This window comes from Balaenoptera musculus, chromosome 11 (genome assembly GCF_009873245.2).
Source record: "Balaenoptera musculus isolate JJ_BM4_2016_0621 chromosome 11, mBalMus1.pri.v3, whole genome shotgun sequence".
Lineage (NCBI taxonomy): Eukaryota > Metazoa > Chordata > Mammalia > Artiodactyla > Balaenopteridae > Balaenoptera > Balaenoptera musculus.
The window spans coordinates 13907401-13930837 of NC_045795.1; the positions used below are offsets into that span (position 1 = coordinate 13907401).

The window sequence follows — 23437 nt, forward strand, 5'->3', positions numbered from 1 at the left end:
AATATTTCTTAAAGATGCTTCTTAAAGATCTTTACGTATGCTTCAGTATGTAAAGATCTCTTTCTCTTTAAAGACTGTGTAATAAACAGTCCACTGAATGGATATGTCATGATGAATTTGGTGTGATTGAAGGGCATTTAGGTGACATTTAAACATTTACTGTTAGTGAGAGTGCTGTAATGAATAGCTTTATATCTGTGCTATTTTTCAGTGTATTTGTAGGATCAGTTCCTAGAAATAAAATTACTGTGTCAGAGTATGTCCAGTTTTTTGTTTGTTTATTTGTTTTTTTAAATATTATTTATTTATTTTTGGCTGCATTTGGGTCTTAGTTGTGGCGCGCGGGATCTTTCACGGCAGCACGCAGGCTCTTCTTTGTGGCGTACGGGCTTCTCGGGCTTCTCTCTGGTTGTGATGTGTGGGCTCCACAGCACGTGGGCTCAGTAGTTGCCCCACACAAGCTTAGCTGCCCTGCGGCATGTGGGATCTTGGTTCCCCGACTAGGGATCGAACCCGTGTCCCCTGCATTGGAAGGTGGATTCTTAACCGCTGGACCACCAGGGAAGTCCCTATCCAGTTGTTTTTAATATGAAATAATTCTTAGACCCAAAAAAGTATTTATAACTTGTGTGTGAGGAATAAAGGATGAAGGTGAACACTCACTGTGTACCCCCCAACCTGGTTTTAGAAACAGAGCGTTACCAGTGCCTCTGCAACTCCCTGGGTTCCCCCCAGTAGTTTTCTTCCTCCGCCTCTCCTACAAGAGCAAACAGTATTTCGAATTTTGTATTTATTTTTCCTCTGCTTTTTGTTACAGAGTTGATAAATATGTTTGAAACCCTAAATAACGTGTACAGTTTTGCATATTTTTATATTGGTTGTAAATTGTATCCTATTGTGTGTATTCCTCTGCAGCTTTGTTCTCTTACTTAACGTTGAGGTTTTTCAGCTGCATCCATGTTGATGCCTGCAGGTCTGGTTCATTCATTTTCCCTGCTGTGTAGTTTTGCATTGTGTGAATCTATCCCAACATGTCTGTTCTCCTGTTCATAGGTGTGAGGGTTGTTCTGGTTTTGGGCTGCTACACACAGTGCTCTGTGAGCGTTCTTGCACGTCTCTCCTAGTGCATGCACACATGCAAGAGTTTCTCTGGAATATATTCCAAGGGCCAGATTTCCCAGGCCATATGGTATGCCAGTCTTCAGTTTATTTAGGTAACTTTTTTTCATTGAAATATAACATAGAAGCAGAAAATGCACAACTCAAAATGCATAGCTCAGTGAACTTTCAGAGTCCCCATTTAGCCAGCTCCCAGTAAAGAAACTGAACATTTACCAACCCCTCAGAAGCCCCCTTGCACCCCCTTTCACTCACAGAGTCCATCCCTTGCCTCCCCAGAGTAACTACCTACTAACTCTTCTCCCCCATGCAAGTACTAACCAGGCCCACCCCTGCTTAGCTTCTGAGACCAGAGAGACTAGGCACATCCAGGGTGGTATGGCTGTGGATCTCTACTTACCCCTCTGACTTAACAACACTATGGCTGTCTTGCTTGCTTTTGAACTTCATGTAAATGGAGTCAGACAGTATGTATGCTCTTGGGTCTGGCTTCTTTCACTCACCATTATGTTTGTGAGGGGCATCCATGGTGTAACAGGTAGCTGTAGTTTATTCTCTTGACTATAATACTTCTCCATTCTACTCTCGATGGACTTCTGGGTTGTGTTTAGCTTCTCTCTCTTGCAAACAGTGCTCCTTTGACCATTTTCTAATCCTTCTCTTGGTGCACATGGATGAGGGTCTCTCTAGAAAATACAGGTGTGCCCTATTTTATTGTGCTTTGCTTTTTTGCGCTTCGCAGATATGCATTTTTTTTTTTTAAATTGAAGGTTTGTGGCAACCCTGCATTGACGGTTAGCATTTTTAGCAATAAAGTATTTTTCAATTAAAGTATGTATGGTAATTTTTTTTTTGCTATTGCACACTTAGTAAACTACAGCATAGTGTAAACATAACTTTTATATGCACTGAGAAACCAAAAAATTCGTTTGAGTCACTTTTATTGCAATATTTGCTTTATTGCAATGGTTGGTCTGGAGCTGAACCCACAATGTCTCTGAGGTATGTCTGTATAGCAAGGCTGGAATTGCTGGGCATATACAGTCATCTCTGTAGGGATGGGTTCCGGGACCCCGCAGGTACCAAAATCCAAAGATGCTCAAGTCCCTTATATAAAATGGCATAGTACTTGCATATAACCTATGCACATCCTCCCATATACTTTAATTCATCGCTAGATTATGTATAGTACCTCATACAGTGTAAATGCTATGTAAATAGTTGCTGGGGCATGGCAAGTTCAGGTTTTATTTTTTGGAACTTTCTGCAATTTTTTTTGAATATTTTTAATCCAAGCCTGGCTGAATTTGTGGATGTGGAATCAATTACACTATGTACATCTTCAGTTATACAAGATAATGCCAAATTATCATGCATTTAAAAGTTTCGTATTTTGTCAAATTGTTCTCCAGAGTGGTTACATTCTTTTAGATTTCCACCCAGGACATCCTTACAAGAGAGGCTGTCTTCCCCACACCCTCACTCATGCCGTGTTTTATCACACTTTTTTTTTTTTTTACCAGTCTAATCAGTGAAAAGGGGTATCTTATTGAAGGTAATTGACACTTAAGACTATATTTTATAATTAAACCTAATTAATGCTTGTTTTTTGTTTTGTTTTTGCAGCCTGAGACCTCAGATCATTGTTCCCTTCCAGAGGATCTAGTGAGTATTTCTGCATGTTCTAGACTAGAGTGCGCCACGCCTTCAATGATAAGTGCTATAAGTAAATGACAGTAACAGTTTTATGAGTATCTCTCTTTTTTTGCTTGCTGATCCAAGGGGTTTTAATCTAACAGGATAACATGATGAAAATGCTAGCAATAGTGGTATTGTGGGTGATCCTCTCCCAACTTAAAAAAAAAAACAAAAAAAACTAAAATGTTATTGCTCTATGTTAAAAGGAAACAAAAAGGAAGAAATGGACACCTTGCCTTCCTGCAGGGACCAGACTTGTTATACTTGTTTTTCAAGGGTGACTTTATGACCTTCTCTCCACTTGAATCGTTCCAGGAAAAGAACAAGAGGCCCATAATTTGATGGTCTTGGCCCAGATTCAGCTGTGAGAGTGTTCTTGTGTATTGTGACCTCAGCATAACTGCTTTGTCCCATCCCTGCCCAGATGTGGAAGGGGAAGCAGCTGGCAGAGCCTCATCACATTTCATTTGTCTTAGGAGACTTTGCTACCTGAGCCGGCCAATTTTGCCACATGGCTGGATCCAATAGCTGTTTCAGAAAATGATTTTTTAAAATTCTGAGTTTCTGAGTTATTCTGCATTACAGCGATCCAAGGTAGTTTGTAGTTTTTCTAGGTGTCTGAAACCCAGGGACTGTGACTGATGTTCAGGCAAAGGGAGAATTGACACCTAGCATATCTGTTCTGTTACATAAAGGGCTGTGTGAGATGCCCGCGCGTGTGCGTGCGCGCACACACACACACACACACACACATTTAAAAAAAGAACAGTTGTACCGTCAAAACATTTCTATAGTAAAGCAGTGGCCTAAATAATTTCTGGATTTAGGGTAGACAGGATGACATTACAGAAAGAAAGGAAAAAATAACTTTAAATACACTTACAAATACCTTAAAGAATATTTTCCCTAGTATTCAGACCATTTTGCGTGCAAGGAGTCTGAACTTTAGGACAGAGGCCATGTTCTTGGGATATAAGAACTTTAAAAAGCTTGGAAGAGTCCCTGGATATTCATCTGCCCGTTATTTATTTTTGTCTTTGGTTAAGAAAGAGTCCGGAGCAGGTTTATAGCCATGTCATCTATACCTGCTACCCTTTTTCTATTCGTATGGATTCTGGGGTTACCTTTAAAGCAGTTTCTAAATTTTGAGTGCCTGTATTAGTTTCCTAGGGCTGCCAGGACAAATTGCCACCACCTGGGGGGCTTAAAGCAACAGAAGGTTATTGTCTCATAGTTCTAGAGGCTATAAATCTGAAATTAGGGCGTTAGCAGGGCCGTGTTCCCACTGAAGTCTCTAGGGGACGATTCTTCCTTGCCTTTTCCAGCTCTGGCATTGCCAGCAATCCCTGGCATTCCTTGGCTTATAGCCACGTCACTCTAATCTCTGTTCCATCTTCACATGACCTTTTTCCTCTTGTGTGTCTCCCGGTCCCTGTGTCTCTTCTCTTCTTATAAGGACACATTAGAGTGAATTTAGGGCTCACTCTACTACAGTGTGACAAATTACATCTGCAAAGACCTTGTTTCCAAATAAGGTCACATTCTGAGGTTCTGGGTAGACGTGAATTTGGGGAGACAACTTTTTAACTGAGTGTAGTGGGCATTTCATTAAATATGCTAATAGACTGACTCTATCCAGCACAGCTTCTTCAGTGGTATGTATATTAAAAGCGAGAGTGGAACATTTGATGGCATATTGACAAAATTATCGTCAGGTGTCCCGGAATGCTGAGTGTGCTAACGCCCTCGGAATAGCGAGACCACGTGCTTGTCTACTAGTCACTGAGTCTCTCCTACTCTAAGCCAGAGGCTGGTTGGCGTGCCCTCAGGTGGGCTTCCAAGGGGAAGAAAGCCTAGGGCAGGTAGCGATGGCAGGGTCTCTCTTGGGTCCTGACTTAATTTCCCAACACAGCTGCAAGGCCCAGGAAGTGGATTAGAATGGGAAGCGCTTGGGTGCGTGGTTTGTTTTTGTTTTTTCCTCTCTTTTTTCTCCCTTTTCTTTGGTTGGTTTATTTTATTTTATTTTGGGGGGTTCTTGTTTTTTTAAGGCATCTGCATTCTCCCCTCTACTTGGTCCGTTTCGAGCGTCAGGATCTGAACACCCAGTTTTACTCTGTCTGAGCCAGGAAGGGGGTCCATAGAGGCAGCCCTGGTGTGTTGGAGAAGGAACTGAAGCTTTCCTTCTTTTTGGTCCAGCACAGGCTGCTCAAGGGTAGCCAAACCTAAAACAAGCCTTGAGAACAAAGATTGCAAACTGAAAAGCCTTCATGGGCCGGGCAAGTAAATTAATGTGTGAAGCAGCTGGGAGTAACTTATGGGGGGTGTTAGGGTTTGTAGTAAGCTGAAAAATGCTTGCCCCAGATTTGGACTTTGAAGGGCAAATAAAATGCATCTTGAGTTCACAAACCCCTGCTTGATGGCAAGTGGCATTTGCGTGGAGCCTGGATAACTAACATCAGAGGGTCCCTGAGCCCAGAGTTCTCCTCTATCAGATTCCTAGAATTCCTGGAGCGTACATTCAAGATCATGTTTAACAAAGGCTGCCTAACATAGGATATGTGGCAGTTTCGCTTTAGAAGCCAGGTAAATTTTATTCTTATTACAATAGTCAGTCATCACGGGGCTGCTTTGATCGAATGACTCAGTATGTTAAATCAGCTCTGGAATATGATCACATATTTTAAGACTGAAAATAGATTTTTCAATTCAGTTGTACATGGAACATTTTATTTTGATGATTATCATGTACTTTTCCCCCTGAGGTTTTTTTAGTAGCCTCTGGCAAAAAGCAGTACTGTTTGGACTGGTACTCCAGAGAATTGTTTTTTCTGCTGAATTTTGTAATTTCAGTTATCTTTAGGTCCTCAGTTAAAAGGGGGAAGGGATGGGTGATAAATGATTACGGAACAGAAAGAAGTTTCTCATGTCAGACTTAAACAAACCTGGGCTTGCAGTATAGTCAGTGGGGGTAGCTTTAAGACTTACCTGGTGTTGGTGGGGTTTTTTGAGGGAGGGAAAGGGGGAGGCCATTGCTGAAGATCTGAAAAAACTCGGCCTAGGAAACATTCTCTCCAGGTCTCATCAGGCATTTTTTGTTTCTAAATCTTCCTGTGCAGAACTCTGGCCTAGGACTATGGAGTGGGAGAAGGCAGAGTAGAAGGGTTAAGGATGAATGAGAATGAATGACACGACGAGAACCGTCTGTCCTTGGCTGACTCTGCGTGTACACTTCTTGTTTGCCATTGTCCCTCTTCGTTTTGCTCTGCCCCCTTGCAGAGAGTGTCGGAAGTTTCCAACCATTGGTGGTACTCCATGCTCATCCTACCTCCTTTGCTGAAAGATAGCGTGGCAGCACCCCTGCTCTCTGCCTACTACCCCGACTGCGTTGGCATGAGCCCGTCCTGCACCAGCACGCACCGCGCGGCCAGTGACACCAGTCCTGGGAAGCTGGAGCACTCCAAGGCAGTCCCCTCTGTGCTAGGTGAGAGCTGGTCCTGGCCCTCCCTGCTTTCCCTCCTCCCTCCGCCCTTGCCCTGGAAATATGTAGGTGAGCAGAATGGAAAAGATTTTTTTTTTAATGTGTGCAGCTTGCTACAAAGCGCCTCATTACTACTTCATGGATCTGGTTTCACTGTGGATCGCTCATATCATTTGTATATATTGGACAGTTCATTTTTCCCTCAGTCAGTGGGAAAGCCTGTAACACTTGTCCAGGAATCATGCCTACGGAGTTTAATGAGCATTTCTTTGAAAGTTGGGTAGCTGCATAATTTGATGATAGTACCTACTCACTCTGACATGCCAGAAGAAAGTTTTGACTCTGTGAGCCACCCTTCTTTTTTCTCCCGGAGTCTTTCTGCTGCTAATTATGCCATTGCTAATCTCAACCAAACAACCCACTCTTGAAAAAACTTCAGGTCAAGGCAGGCAGACTGATAACCATTTACTTTAAAGGGATCTTTAAAATTCTCTATCAGAATTCTTGGCGTACAAGCAAGAATTGTAGATCATCTCCTGCACGCTAACAAACTTCATCTTTGATGGTGCAAGTAGATTTTGACATTGTAGCCCTATCTTAAGGTTTTTAACTAATAACACTGGGCCCTCTACAAATGCAGGTGTGGTCAGAATCAAAGCTGAAGTGATAAATCCCAGTGTTAATGAAGGAGGAATAAAACAGGCAACTCAGATACCATTAGTGTATATACATTTATGAAGGACAATTTGGCAGCATGAATCAAAAACCTTAAAATAGATGTTCTTTAGATGTAGGAATTTATCCTAAATAAATTATCAAAGATTATCAAAAGTGAGTCCAAAGATTTGTGTGGCATTGCTTATAATAGTGAAATAATTGGATGAAATTTAAATGCCTAGCAATAGGAGAGTGGTTAAATAATAAATAAGATAATATTATATGTCCATTGAAGTCATATTGAATGACATGGGACACTGTTCTTGAAAAGCAGGTAGGAAAAACAGCCTTTTTATTGCATTTTTTTCTGGCTTTGTAAGAAAAAAATATCAGTTATATTTATATTCTCTATTCATAGAAACAGAATGAAGGTTAGACTATACTCCTAAATGTTAACACCGCTCAAGGATTATCAGTGGTTAGTGATTGTTATTTACTTCTGTGAACCTATTAATTTTATAATCAGAAAAATTCCAATGAAAGTTTCTTTTAAGATATATTTCCATGGGGACTTGGCATTCGGTTGGGTTTGGAATTTTGGTCTTCCAAGATGAAGATGTTCTGGAGCTCTGTTGGAAAGCAGTGTGAATATACTGAACACTACTGAATGGTAACACTCAAACATGATTAAGATGGTAAATTTTAAGGCACGTGTTTTTTTTAACCACAATCAAAAATTAAAAAAAAAAATTCCAGACTTCCCTGGTGGTCCAGTGGTTAAGACTCCGTCCTTCCATTGCAGGGGACACAGGTTTGATCCCTGGTCGGGGAACTAGATCCCACATGCTGTGTGGCGTGGCTGAAAAATTTAAAAAAAAAAAAAAAATTCCATGCCACAGAAATTGAATTTTTGAAGAAAGAATGGGAAAAACAAATTGTTTAATTCATGCCTATTTTGTCTAACTGGACAGAGGAAGTAGAAATATTTATGTAGGACAGACTGGGGAGCTTGTCTAGGCTCTCCTTTCTGGTTTCTTTTTACTCTTCAATTTACCCAGATTTAGAATTTACAGCTTGTGAGGTTTGCCCATTCTGCGTCTTCTCTCAGTTCCAGGCATGAACCGGTACTTCCAGCCTTTCTACCAGCCCAACGAGTGCGGCAAAGCCTTGTGCGTGAGGCCAGACGTGATGGAGCTGGATGAGCTCTATGAGTTCCCAGAGTATTCCCGAGACCCCACCATGTACCTGGCTCTGAGGAACCTCATCCTCGCCCTGTGGTATACTAACTGCAAGGTGAGTGAAGGGTGCGTTAGCCAACAGCACATGGACACAGACTTCTGTTAAGGAGAGAAGTTGCTTTGTCTGTGGACAGAACCTTTGGATCCGGGTGTCTCCACCTCAGGACTCTTGACATTTGGGTGGATACTCTCTGTGTCGGGACTGTCCTCTGCGTCATAGGATGTTTAAGCAGCATCCCTGACCTCTACCCACCACGTGCCATAGCGCCCCCTTCCCCCAGTTGTGACAACCAAAAATCTCTCCAGATATTGCCAAATGGGGGCAAAGTCTCCCCTTCCTGAGAACCACCACTTTAGACCATATGTCTTCAGAATTCTTCACTCTCTAGTTATATGGTGCAAAATTTGGTTCAAGGAGTTCCAATGACAATACCAGGAGAAAAAAGAATAAAACATTAAAGATTGGATTATAAACCCCTCGAGGGCAGGGATTCTGACTCACCTGGTTATCCTCAAGCATCTGAGACCAGCGATTCGCTTTTTGCTGGGACTGAATAAATGTTAGGGCCCTCACACAGTGCCCACCTTGAAAGGGATGAAGGTAAATTAGAGGGTGGGCAGGGTGGGACCACGAGTTTTGTTTTTTTTTAAAAGCAGAGGCTTTCCTGACCCTAGTGTTTTTCCGGTTTATTAATTTCTTCTGCAATTATTTGAGTGACTGCTGAATGCAGAACATTTTGCGAAACTGCCAAAGAAATCTTGATTAAAGAAAGATATTCCAGTTCCACCCTGGTATTTCACTGAATTAGACTCCAGTCTGAGATGACTTGATTAAGTTATGGCTATAAATGCAGTTTATACGAATTACACCCAGGTGAGTGGGTTGGGCAAGGTAGAATTATTCATTTCCTCTCCAGCAGGCTTGAGGGAGGTATTCAATAAACATTTGCTGAACTAAACAAAACTGTGGTCAGAATTTCCTGTAAATAAGTTGTGAAGATGCACTTTTCAGAAACAGCCTTGGGTTCATTTTTCTTCCCATTTCTTTTTAGTTGACTTTGAAATTTGACTTATACAGGAGAAGAATCTTATAAAAAAAATAATCCTCCACTTATCAGTGTGGATCTATTTTAATTTGTAATAAGAAGATAGCAAGTATCGTATCTATTTAATACTCTAGTGGGAAAACTCAAATATGGTTGCTTTAAAGGGGTCAGACTTTGAAATGATTTTTTAAATCTTTATTTATTTATTTTATTTTTATGGCTGTGTCAGGTCTTAGTTGTGGCACGCGGGATCTTTCTTTGCGGAGCACGGGATCTTTCATCGTGATTTTTTTTTTTTTTTGACGTCATGAATACAAACACGTGTTTTAATCTTCTGCAGCAATCCAAGCCAATGTTGTACACGTTATTTCTTTCACATTTTGAGTATATAGTCATCTTCCTGTGTTCAGGTTCTGTTGGAGCTGGAGCTTGGGGACAAGTAGAGGAGAGGCCGGGATGGGTGGGCCCCCTCCCCCCTCCCCCCTCCGCCACCGCCCACATGGCCCAAGCCTGTTCTAACTTCATGACACTGGGCAGAGGCCACATTACTCTTGAATCTTTGAAACGGACCAAGGCCTTGCCAAAGCTGCTGGGGTGAAAAGAGAAAGGCAGTGTCTTTTTTTTTTTTTTTTTTTTACAAGTTCCTAAGTCCATTCCCCCCATGTCTTTTTTTTTTTTTTAATTTATTTTTGGCTGTGTTGGGTCTTCGTTTCTGTGCGAGGGCCTTCTCCAGTTGCGGCAAGCGGGGGCCACTCTTCATTGCCGTGCGCGGGCCTCTCACTGTCGTGGCCTCTCCCGTTGCGGAGCACAGGCTCCAGACATGCAGGCTCAGTAGTTGTGGCTCACGGGCGTAGCTGCTCCGCGGCATGTGGGATCTTCCCAGACCAGGGCTCGAACCCGTGTCCCCTGCATTGGCAGGCAGATTCTTAACCACTGCGCCACCAGGGAAGCCCCATTCCCCCCCTGTGTTATCAGTGATGAGTTTCCAGCTTTTTCTGCTGCCAGTGCAAGCAGCATCCTGGGTTTCTGTAATGGCCTTTGTTGTGTGGCTTATTGAGTCAGGAATATATTTGTGGTATGGTCTGCCTCCCCACTCCCCGGGTCAGTCATTCTCTGTGAGGGGAAACTTAGGTGATAAAACGCAGATTGCTGTGTGCTTCTTTTGTCCCTTTCTCCTTTTTTTTCCTTCTCCAGGCAGACCTTCCTTTGGTCTTACTATATCTTAGTGGTAAATGATGGATTCCAATTACTTGGAGAGGTGTTTTTTTTTTTTTTAAATTGTAGTAAAACACACACAACATAAAATTTACCATTGTTACCCTTTTAACCACTGTAAAATGGATAATTCAGTGGCATTAAATACGTATACAGTATTGTGTAACCTTCAGTTCTATGTAGTTCTAGAACTTTTTCATTACCGCAAGAGGAAACTCCACACCCATTAAGCAGAGACTCCCCATTCCTCCCTTCCCCCAGCTTCTGAAAACTACTAGCCTACTTTCTGTCTCTATAAGATTTGCCTGTTCTGGGTATTTCATATAAACAGAATCATACAATACATGGCCTTTTGAAACTAGCTTCTTCGCTTAGCATAATGTTTTCAAGGTTCATTCCTGTTGTAGCATGCATCAGCACTTCATTTCTTTTTATGACCAAATAATATTCCATGTATGGATAGACCACCTTTCCTTTATCCTTTCATCCACTGATGGACACTTGGTTGTTCTGGCAATTTGAATAGTGCTGCTGTGAATTTTTTTTGAACCTATGTTTTTAGTTCTTTCCAGTAAATACATGGGAGTGGAATTGCCGGGTCATATGGTAATTCTACGTTTCACTTTCTGAGGAACCAAGAGTTGTTTTTGGTTGGTTGGTTGGTTTTAACAGTTTGGTTTTATTTCCAAACACAGGAAGCTCTTACTCCTCAGAAATGTATTCCTCACATCATCGTCCGGGGTCTCGTGCGCATCCGATGTGTTCAGGAAGTGGAGAGGATACTTTATTTTATGACGAGGAAAGGTCTCATCAACACAGGAGTTCTCACTGTCGGCACTGACCAGCATCTTCTTCCTAAAGATTACCACAACGTAGGTGACTGTAGCTCTAGCAATACTACCACCATCGGTCGTGATAAATGCTAGTACATTAATGTTCATAATACAAGTAAAACTCCCGTAAGCACTATAAAAGTTATAAGGCAAGACTTTTGTAGAATATGCATTTCTCCAAGGGAAGAGAATATCAATCACTGTTCCTCTAGACAGTAGAAAGGAGGAAGGGCTGACTCAGGACAAGTACTAATGTATTCCTTAGGGAAATAACTTGTACAGACAGGACATCAAGGAAATACAGATGAACGAACAGTTGCTTGGCAGTTAGTACCTTGTGTTATATTGTTTTCATTGCTCTAATTGGATTTTTGTTTCTTTTTCTTTTCTTTCTCTTTTTTTTTTTGGTAAAGAAATCAGTCATCATTATTGGGGCTGGTCCAGCAGGATTAGCAGCTGCTAGGCAACTGCATAACTTTGGAATTAAGGTAAGAGTTGGGGGACATGGAGGCAGAAACGGATGGTTAACTGCTCCTTTGGTCCAAATGTTCTAAGACTTGGAAACTAGTTTCTGATTTTAGCAAAGCATGCTAAATACATTATATCTTTATATCTTTACAATAGATCCTAGAAAAGATACAAAATTTGAAATTGGTTTAATTAAAGAAAGGTAGAGGAAGTAGAAACTCCAGCAGCTTTGGAGAGGATTTTAGACTATGATGGGCAAGACGCAAGAGACTCTAAGATGACATTAAAGCAGAAATTCTTGGGACTTCCCTGGCGGTCCAGTGGTTAAGACTCCGCGCCCCTGCTGCAGGGGACATGGGTTCGATCCCTGGTCAGGGAACGAAGATCCCTGCATGCCACGTGGTGTGGCCAAAAAATAAAATAAAATAAAATAAAAAGTAAAATAAAAAAAGCAGAAATTCTTGACATGTCGTTATTGACACAGCAGCGAAGAAAAAGCCCTTGTTTCTGCAATAGTTTGAGACAACAAATAGCAGCTTGGAAATTCACCATTTCCTGCATAAAAGTTAATGAAATATCCAGTTACATTTTCTTATGCAAATCACACTTTGAACCTTACTCTGGAAAACAAAAATCTTTGCTTTTGGAAGCAGGATTGAAAGAGTTAATCCAGGGTTAAGACAGAATTATGTGTCTTTTAAAGTACTATATATTTTTGAGGTAGCCTTCTTCCCCAAGGAGAAGGATATTATTTCGTTTTATCTAGTATGTTGCCTTATTCTAGTTGTTCAAAATTAGCCAAAATAGAGACAATTACAAAAAAAGAAAAATTGTGCAATTCAGTATCTAATTTCCGTTAGATTCATTCAAATCTTCCAAATTTCTGGGACTTCCTATGTCTGATTCATTTCTCCTTTTTTAAAAACTTGTTTTGCAAGGACTTTGGTCTTCCGTTAAACCAAACGTGAAAATCAGTTTGGTAGAATTGAATTAGTCTTTCGCTGTACTCTCTCTGGCTGAAAGAAACAACTTCTTTTTCACAACGTTTTCCTCTGCTGGAGGAGTTTCGGCAATGAGAAAGTTTTCAATGGCTCTGCCTAAGAGGTTTTCCTTTTGGTGGAATGCAAGACTTACGTCTTGGATTCTATATATATTGCTGACAAAACAGAAGAATCTGAGTTGAATGTATAAGAAGTGTGTTTGCATTTCAAAATATTGTCTAAGTGGTATTAAGCTATCAGGTGTTTTAATTGGTCATTTATGTATTTCAGCATTAGATATTAGGGCCAAGGTTTCTTGTTCGTTTTTCACTTGGGAAACCCACAGATTATGTTACAAGGAAGGTTAGTCCTAGCCAAAGACTAGGAGGGGTGCTGTCTTTAATGTTCAGCCTTCCTCTTATAGACTAAAAAGAAACTAGAAACGGATGGTTCTGAGTTCATCTGAAGTCAGAGAAAGAAGGTGAGGAGGGGAGAATCACAAGCTGTAGCCTTTCTAGTTGGAGAAAATGAGAAATATAGGTCCAAGGAAGAAGAATATTCAGGGGACCTCTGTTATTCTCCCCTTTCTCTAAGGAGACCCTGGGGAGGCCACCCCTCTCCCTCGTGGTGAGGAAGTGCACTCCTCCTAAGAGATGGTTAGCTCGGGGAGCCTCCTGGAGCAATTTGAAGGAATGCTTTTAGGGATCCAGAAATGAAAGGACTGGTTTTGCCCTGAAGAGGATTCACATTTTCAGTTACTACAACCAAGGGCAGTGAAGCTCTCTGAGCCACAGGGCTGTCCACCTGAGAGCAGCTCCCACCACCACCAGCATCAGAAATTTGGAGGAGATAAAACGGTCTGGGTGTGGGACCAACCTGCTTTGGCCAAGCCTGTGAGGCCATACTTAGATATAATGACATATGATTTTTTTTTAAATAATAGTCATAGGGAAGTTAAGGCCTGTTTACAATGCTAAAGGAATTTTGCTACAGACATAGATATTTCATAGGACAAAACCACCTCTTTAACTTAGTCTTTAAGAGTGCCTTTTAATGTATGGAATACTATTTAACAAAAGCTTTCAATATGCATTTCACATGCTAGTTCATCCAGTCTTATCATTTTGGGATTTGAGAGGAAACAGTTTGAGGGGCTTCTCCAGCAGACCACTCATTTACTCCTTGCTAGAGCCTGGGTTGTTTGTTTTTAACATCTACTTTGGCTCCTATTCACACTGCCCTCTTTTTTTTTTTAATTTATTTTATTGAAGTAGAGTTGATTTACAGTTTGTTAATTTCTGCTGTACAGCAAAGTGATTCAGTTATACATATAGGTATGTATACATTCTTTTCCATTATGGTTTATCACAGGATATTGAATATAGTTTCCTGTGCTATACAGTAGGACCTTGTTGTTTATCCATTCTATATATAATAGTTTGCATCTGCTAATCCCAAACTCCCAATTCATCCCTCCCCCTTAGCAACCACAAGTCTGTTCTTTGTGTCTGTGAGTCTGTTTCTGTTTTGTAATAAGTTCATTTGTGGCATATTTTAGATTCCACGTATAAGTGATATCATATGGTAGTTGTCTTTCTCTTTCTGACTTACTTCGCTCAGTATGATCATCTCTAGGTCCATCCATGTTGCTGCAAATGGCATTATTTCATTCTTTTTTATGGCTAAGTAGTATTCCATTGTATATATGTACCACATCTTCTTTATCCATTCGTCGTTGGACATTTAGGTTGTTTTCATATCTAAGCTATTGTGAATAGTGCTGCCATGAACATAGGGGTGCATGTATCTTTTTGAATGATAGTTCTGTCTGGATATCTGCCCAGGAGGGGGATTGCTGGGTCATATGCACACTGCCCTCTTTTTAAAGTTGTTTCTCTAATAATATAATAATACATTAACGAGATATGAAACTCATTTAACAGTGTCATTGTACATTTATACTGCATCCTATTCAGCTTCCCTGATTGTCTTTTTAGGTGACTGTCCTGGAGGCCAAAGACAGAATTGGAGGCCGAGTGTGGGATGATAAGTCTTTCACAGGCGTCACAGTGGGACGAGGAGCCCAGATTGTCAACGGCTGTATTAACAACCCAGTAGCACTAATGTGTGAACAAGTGGGTTTCTTTAAGATTTGTATTGTAGATAAAGAAAAGAAAAAATTGTCTCAGTTTGCTTGTGTGCAGTATTAATATGCTTCTAAATAATATGTAACAACCCCAAAATGATTTCTTGCCCCCTCATGCCCTCTGAAAAGTAAACAAGAACAAGTATAGTTCTTCCTTTCTGCGAAGGTGGAACTAGAGGACTTAAAATATTCCCCCCTGCCCCAAGGTCTTTAATTGTATTTGTGCATTATTTGCAGGCCACTTGTTTAGGGTTGCCAGGTTAAGCAAACAAAATTACAGAATGCCCACTTACATTTGACTTTCAGATAAACAACAATAATTTTTTTAGTATAAGTATGTCCCAAATATTACATGGGATATTTTGCATGCAATATTTGGGACATACTTATACTAAAAAAAAAAAGTATTCATTGTTTATCTGAGAATCAAATCTTTCATCAGGCAAACCTACCTAGTGTCTTTGAAGACCTATGGTAGGCCCAAGGATTCTTCTGAACTATTTATTGACAGTCAATTCAATTTCAACTTCTGTGAGTGTTTGTGTGTTTGTGTGCTCTTTCACATGAGATTCCCTAGAGGAAATAGGATGTCAGAGCAGGGAGAGGCGGTGCACAGCTATAGCGTCTGAAACATTGATAAATATTGGCTGGAAAGCTGTGGAGGGCGTGGCATAGAAGCTGTTACTGGCACCCTTACATTCTCAGATTCCATGCTGGTTTTTCACTGCCTTACTTTGCTGCCATTCCCCAATCAGCATTTGTTTTTGAGAGGTCCTAGACCCTTTTCTCCATGAGAGCTCTGTCTGATTGCAGCTTAGAACCTGTACCTGTTTTTTCCAGGGAAAACTTTTCACCTTCTTATTCTTATTATTTTGAAGCTTGGCATCAGCATGCATAAATTTGGAGAAAGATGTGACTTAATTCAGGAAGGTGGAAGAATAACTGACCCCACTATTGACAAGCGCATGGATTTTCATTTTAATGCTCTCTTGGATGTGGTCTCTGAGTGGAGGAAGGATAAGACTCAGCTCCAAGATGTCCCTTTAGGAGGTATGGGGAGAATGGTGTTCTGATTGTTCCATCTGAGTCTCATTCTAACCTAAGCTTGATTAGCGATAGCATCATTCATCCACAAGCCTGGATGGATGCAATAAGAATAGTCCTTAGGAGCGTTCCTTTTGAACTGACCGTTCCACAGAGGGTCGCAGAGCTGCCTCAGGGACCTTTAGATGCGTGTGTGTGTGCGTGCACACACGCACACACAAGTCTTTACACAATAGCCAGTGTTAAAAAAAATTATTTAAATGTTTAATTTTCAATTTCCCAGAAGAGCTTACTTTTAAGGAAGCCTGTGGTAAGCTCTATGTGAATAACAAGCCACCACATAATGACTCTTCTAGATAAGAGTTCCTGTGTGAAAGGATTTCTTTTGTTTTTCTTTTTTGGACAGTAGGTTAAGATTTTTTTCCAGTATATTTTGTTTAAGAATGCAAGACTCTGTATTATGATTTAAGAATTTTAATTCAAAGTTTTTAGGCTTTGGTACTAAATGGACAATATTCACCACAACCCTTTAGAAAACCTGGCTGTAACAGCTCACTTCCCTGCGGGCGCCCGCTGAGATATTACTATATTGCTTCTTAAATTGATATTTATTTAACCTACAATTTCATGACCTGAATGTATTCACTTGTAATTCTTGGAAGCATGTCGGAGTTTCTTACAGTATGAGCATTTGAATTCAGTTGGCAGGGTATTAATTTGCTTCAGCTATGTGTTTCTGTGCGAGGGGTCTCAAGTCTCCGTCCTGGCATACGCTCTGTCTCGGTTTGGGGTACATTTCTCAATAGCAGGGACTGTCTGTCTCCTCTTTTTATCCTCTCTCCCCGCCTGCCCCACTGCCCCACGCTGCTAACCCCCCTCCCCCCCACCCCAGAGGCCTCAATTCTTCGCCTCTGAGACCAACCCACATTCTAATCGCCCTTAGTAAGTGTTGACTGACAAACCATAACAGAACATTTTTAGAAACTTACTGGGGTTGACAGGGAACATTTAACCAAATGTGGTGTCCAGACCAAGTGGTGAGTTGTTGAATTTTCTGGAAATGAAGACGGCGACTAGGCGGAGTGGCAGGATGTTCTCAGAATCTGATTAGTGTTTTTGCACATGTGTGGTAGTCGCTGGGTGGGGGTTTTCTTTACGATTCTTTCAGGGCCACCAAATACAAAAGTTAATAATATTGCTTTGTCTTGGCTTTACTTAAAACAAGTTATTAAGGGAAGATCAGCAACACTTACTGTGTAAGTAGTTGTTTCATCTTATTAGTATATTTTTGGAAAAGCTTTAATAATAGTGCGCACATCTCTACATGAGGTTACAGTTAGAGCCTGCCTAGCGGTATCTCAGCTGTCTGAGCTCTCACCTTATTAGCATTTAGCTGAAAAGACAAAAATATAAATACTAAGAAGCTAGAGTGAATTTCACAAAGCAAATATACTAAAGCTTTTAAACGTTATTTACGTAGAAATCACACTAAGGCTTCTCTCAGTCTGTTTATACTGTTCTAGCAGTCTTGGTTCTTCCCACACCTCTACAAAACCTGAAGGAAAACAGAAACTACATAGCAGGAGGCAGGAGTGGGATTGCTACATAAAGGTATTAAAAGTGGAAAAAAGCCCAGTGGTCTAGGGGCAAAAGCCTAGCACAGAGGTGCCACAGACATCCCCATACTACAGTCTAGCATAAGAATGGAACATTTTAATGAGAACCTTGAGTTGTCAAAAAAAAAAAAAGTTAACTGATACTCAGTTCTGTTTCTAGTCAAGCATGTGCACAATACTTTATAGAAGCTTTGAGACTGCAGTGTATCTGTTGGGTGGTTGTCATCACTGGGAAGGTTATAAAGTAACCTGTGCTAAGATTCTTATAACTTGTCAGGCACAAGCCTTCCCCCGCCCCCCCAAAAAAAGAATCTAAGACAATCATTGGAACGATGTCATGGGGCCGTGTATATGTAGTTGAAAGTTCCAGGTGAATGGGATAGATAAGTGCTGGGGGTTGATAACCAAGGAGCAATTCCTGAGGCTGGTAGTGACCAGGTGATGCTGGTCTGTAAAGGATGGATGGGACCGGGGTGGGGAGGGCATTCCAGGGAGGGGCGTGGTAGTAGCAGACTTTGCAGGGTTGGCATTTACCAGGAAAAGATTGAGCAGCAGTGCAGCAGAGCCTGTGAGTGGGCAGGTGGTGTTTGCTGTCTTTGGAAAGGCTAAAAATGTGCTAACACTGTCTGGCTGTGGGTTTTGGAATTTATTACATAGGCAATGGAGAACCATTAATTAAAGGTGTTGAGCCAGAGGGTTGGCATGGTGAAAGTCCATGATGGAATATTTAGAATGTTTGGGAGAGATGATAGCCAGTAGTCAATCTATGATAGGTCTCTTAGTTGAAGTGAGCTGTTATAAGAACTTGACTTTAAGGTGATGGCAGTAGGACCAGAAAGGGAATGGGAATCCTCTCTCTGTCTTTATATGTGCAAGGGTTACTTTTCCTTTATCTTGAGCAAAAGAAGAAATAGTTTCTCAACTAAGCAGAAATGAAACATGGTTGAAGACATAGAACCTGCATAGTTTTGTTCCCCATTAAGATAAGCCTTTACTTCCTGAGAGAAACCAACCTTATCAAGACAGATACTCTTTCCCCCTGAGTTTACCTGGGAAAGGTCTTCAGAAGTTTGGGGCCTTGCAGGTTGAAGGAGGTGGAACGCAAAAGATAAGGAATTCGAGAATAATGTTAAAGTTTTTTTTTCTGCTTTGCTCCATTCCCATTGCAGAAAAGATAGAGGAGATCTACAAAGCTTTTATTAAGGAGTCTGGAATCCAATTCAGTGAGCTGGAAGAGCAGGTCCTTCAGTTCCATCTCAGTAACCTGGAATATGCCTGTGGCAACAACCTCCATCAGGTGGGCTTTGAAGACGCTTGTTTCTGTGTATGTGTGTGTTTTATATATTGAAATATTTAGCCTGGGATGGTCTGGATAAACGGGGAACAATGGGTCTGCTGCTTAAAAGATCAAAAACCAGGACTTTAGAGTATATGAACCCCACAGTGGTTTTGAAAAAAAATTTTTTTTAAAGCAAGAGAAACCTTTCTTCAAATAATGCCTGTGAAGACACCCAGTCCGTAAACCTGAATACAGGAGGGCTGCTGGGCTGAGTTAGGGAGGGGGCAAGAGCCAGTGTCCACCGCCCTCCTTGCCTTCCCCCTTGCCCTCCTTGGGGGCCCTCGAGCCATTTCTGTGCAACTGTGGGCTGAAAACACTGCTCCTAAGAAACCAGAATAGAGCATCTTCACAATTAGGATCTGTTCATCTTGCTAAAATAAATTTAAACTTGCCTAATTCATGTCACCAACTGTGATCTTGATACTTGGATATGCTATACACTGCATAGCGGTTCTGTGGATGACCCCTCACTTAATAATCCTGTTTGGTGGGGCGAGCAGGGACAACAATTCATGTTTCCATTTGGTGATTCTTTGCAATTGGAATCACACTTTTCCAAAATCATGCTGCATTTCAGCGTCTATGGAATTTCCATGTTGAAGACATCTAGGTGGCATATTTATATATGGAGTTGATTGAGTGCAATTCTCCTCTCATGGAATTCTCCTTATCCAGGGTTGTTGATGTATAATACACCTTTCATTTTTATCAGGGAGTGGTACCCATGCCCAAATCATGTCTACCTTTTGTTCTAAAGTAAGCTTTCCTGTGCTTTATTGAGAGATCTCCTTTCCCTGGCAGCGGTGTCCACCTGGGTTTATCTATTCGCCGCCCCCCCCACCACCCCACCACCCCCGCCACCTTTCTGTTTTGCCCTCTGCCCTCTGGCCTGAGGTGGCCTTTCCCACCCTGGGGCTCCTGTTTTTGTCCCTCAGGCACAGGCTCCAGGGTTTACACCACCTCTTGTTTCCCAACCTCTCCTGATGTTTCCCCAGGTGTCTGCTCGATCCTGGGACCACAATGAATTCTTTGCCCAGTTTGCCGGTGACCACACCCTCCTCACTCCCGGATACTCTGTCATCTTGGAAAAACTGGCAGAGGGACTGGACATTCGGCTCAGATCTCCAGTGAGTATCCACAGCGGTGGGGGGCTCTGGTTTGGTGGTGTTTGGAGAATGTGAAGTTTGGGGCATGTGGATTACACAGGAGACAGGTGCCTGCTTTGATGTTCAGCCAGTGTCTGCAAATACTTTTGATGCCATGATCAGTCACATTATCCTTGTCGATTAGGTAGCTGCTGCTGTTTGGAAACAATAGTGGCTGAGATGCATTTTCATTAATAATCAAGGGGCTGAGTGAGAGTTCCCTGAAGTAGAAATAACTGCTGTTTAGTTCTCTGAATGCCAGGAAATGATTCCCTATAGCCTTGGAAATGTAAACTCCCATAATAAGAGAATTGGAAAGGATCCTGGATCATATGGTTCCATCCCTCATTATGTTTTTCATAACTGTTTTTCTTGAGCAGGTACAGAGTATTGATTATTCTGGAGATGAAGTGCAAGTTACCACTACAGATGGGACAGAGTGTACAGCACAAAAGGTAAGCGCTGTGATTCCACTAGGTGCTGCCAGGGGCCTGGGAGTTAAGGGAGACCAGTCTTTTCCACCAAGCAGTTTGCCTTTGGCAATCTGCCCAGAGCCTTGTTCGATATCTGGAGAGCTCTGTATCTCTACTTGTTGTGTATGGATATGCAAATCAGATTTAATTATTCAAACACTATATCGATTCATGGCAGATGGAATTCTGAATAGTGTTTCTCAGAGTGGGTTCTGTGGTACATTAGTTCTGAGAGTTGACAAGAGAAGAAAACTTTGACCAAATTAGTTTGTAAAGCATTATATACTACAGTCTAAGTTTAGGGTTAAATAAGAGCACATTAAAGGCTCTGAGAAGTCCTGCATTTTAAAAACCTGTTTTACTTTGTGTAATTCAGTGGTTTCCAAGTTGGTGGTGTTTTTTGTTTTTGTACCATGGAAACTTTTTTTAAATCACGTCAAGAACACTGCATTTTTATCTTGAAAGTGGCAGAAGTACTTTTATATCATTTGAATTTTTTGTAAACAGCTTTAGTAGGCGGACAGTGAAAGGTGCTGTAATGTAATATATGAAATCACACTGAGATTTCTGTAGTGTTGGAAAATAAAGTGTTGGGGGTGGAGGGGGATTAATAAAGCCCATAGAGTTATTTAAATTTAGTTATGTCTGAAGTGATTACCAAAAAGTGTAGTTGATGAACCATCATTAGTTCCTAAACTAGCTGTGTTTTACGCTTTTCAGCTAGCTAAAAAAATATTTCGCAGTCCTTGATATTCATACAGAAATGAAGGATTGCATGTCAAATGGGAAAGACGGGGTAGAGTGTATGAGTCCAGGGGGATGGTTCCTCATATTATTCCTGCCATTTAGTAGCTGGATAGTGAGTATTGGTCATATAGACTTTGGAGTAGCAGTAGTTCTCAATCCTGGCTGCACCTTAGAATCACCTGGGAGGTGCTTAAAAAGAAAGGTTGCCAAGCCCCACCCTGCAGAGATTCTTGCTGAATTGGTCTGGTCGTGTTTTTAAAGCTTCCCAAGTGATTCCAGCATGCGACCAGAGTTAAGAACCACTGGGCAACAGTGTTCTTATCTGTGAGTCCCCAGGTGAGAATCAGGCTAATATCTAATATTCTTCCTGGTGGTAAAAAAATTTTTTTAATATCACCTTATAAAATTGGAAGTCGGCTGATGGCTCAACCTCTGGTATTTTGTGACTTTGCCTCTTCGCATCCAGGACAACATGCTAGGTGTGCTTACCCTGCTGGGTCACCCTCTGCCTGACCCTGACCAGGCATATTTGCTTTCTTCCTTTGTATTCTGGCTCTTTAGAATAATTAGAACATAGTTTCAGGCTGTGATTCAAAGCCTGCTCTGAAATGAGGAAAGCAAATATGTTTATTTTTAGTAGTCAGCACAGATCACAAAGTTTCAATTGAAAGTTTCCCCAGCTTATAAGTGAAAGATCTCCAACCCAACAGCATACACCGATAAACACTTAACAAACCGTAATTCAGTCTAGGCTGCTTCCACTGAGACCTAGCGTTAGTTCCTTACCAGGGTATGTTTATATCTTTTGCCTATTTGTTTACCTGAGTTTGTGTGTTTCTGAAAGCTTTTTTTTTTTGTCATTAAGAAAACATCTAGATCTTATTTACTTACAGTCTTATATACCCAAGAGGGTAATTGTTCCTTTTTTTCTTTTTCTTTTGTTGCATGGTAGCTATTATCTATAACCACATTGAGGAGAGAGAACATGTTTTATATTTTATAAAATTTTCATGTGGCAGAAAATAGTGACAAAATCACAGGAAGAGCTCTGAACTTCCTGTGATCCTGGAGTTGGGGTTTCAATAGACATCTTTGATGAGGGTAGCAGTCGATATGGTCCTCGGTGTTCAGCTCCTTTCTCATCCAACTGTGTTATCCTGTACTACAGATGATGGAAAGTACACACATACACACACACATTTCCCAGGCTCCCTTGCAGCTGAGGGTCTAAATATGAATTGGGTCCAGCCTGTCAGAGGTACTCGCATGAGATTTGGGGGGTGTGGTATGGCTTTTGCTTCACTTCTGCTGCCTTTGCTGCCAAGCAAAATGGTCTAGGTGTTGGGTTCTTCCACAGCCAGAACATTAGAAGTCCCAGGATCCACTCATTTACTACCTGGGAGTCAAGAGCCAGGGCATGAGGTATCCCTTTTGCTGGTGCAGCTTGTTCGATAAGTGGCGTGTTTCTGGAGCTGGTAGCTGTAGTAATGGCTCCTGATTGTGACAGTGGTAACATGGTTCTGGAGCCAGAAATTTCTTTTTCTTTTTTTTTTTTTCATATTAGTTATCTATTTTATACACATCAGTGTATACATGTCAATCCCAATCTCCCAATTTATCCCACCACCACCCCCACCCCCTGCCGCTTTCCCCCCTTGGTGGCCATACATTTGTTCTCTACATCTGTGTCTCTATTTCTGCCCTGCAAACCGGTTCATCTGTACCATTTTTCTAGATTCCACATATATGCGTTAATATATGATATTTGTTTTTCTCTTTCTGACTTACTTCACTCTGTAGGACAGTCTCTAGGTCCATCCACGTCTCTACAAATGATCCAATTTTGTTCCTTTTTATAGCTGAGTAATATTCCATTGTATATATGTGCCACATCTTCTTTATCCGTTCATCTGTCGATGGGCATTTAGGTTGCTTCCATGACCTGGCTATTGTAAATAGTGCTGCAATGAACATTGTGGTACATGACTCTTTTTGAATTATGGTTTTCTCAGGGTATATGCCCAGTAGTGGGATTGCTCGGTCGTATGGTAATTCTACTTTTAGTTTTTTAAGGAACCTCCATACTGTTCTCCATAGTGGCTGTATCAATTTACATTCCCACCAACGGTGCAAGAGGGTTCCCTTTTCTCCACACCCTCTCCAGCATTTGTTGTTTGTAGATTTTCTGATGATGC

At 41.3% G+C, this 23437-nt stretch overlaps 1 protein-coding gene across 7 annotated transcripts in view; it reads left to right on the forward strand.

Annotated features, from left to right (window-relative positions):
• The window catches only part of KDM1B (lysine demethylase 1B), a 56452-nt gene that overhangs the window by 16258 nt on the left and 16757 nt on the right, over positions 1–23437 (forward strand). For all 7 annotated transcript variants that reach the window (XM_036870083.1, XM_036870090.1, XM_036870089.1 and 4 more), the window contains 10 exons: positions 2746–2784; positions 6094–6298; positions 8061–8245; positions 11147–11323; positions 11698–11772; positions 14730–14867; positions 15757–15928; positions 18708–18835; positions 19873–20004; positions 20403–20477. In XM_036870083.1, coding sequence (XP_036725978.1) covers positions 2746–2784; positions 6094–6298; positions 8061–8245; positions 11147–11323; positions 11698–11772; positions 14730–14867; positions 15757–15928; positions 18708–18835; positions 19873–20004; positions 20403–20477 — 1326 coding nt within the window. The remainder of the gene's footprint in view (positions 1–2745; positions 2785–6093; positions 6299–8060; positions 8246–11146; positions 11324–11697; positions 11773–14729; positions 14868–15756; positions 15929–18707; positions 18836–19872; positions 20005–20402; positions 20478–23437) is intronic.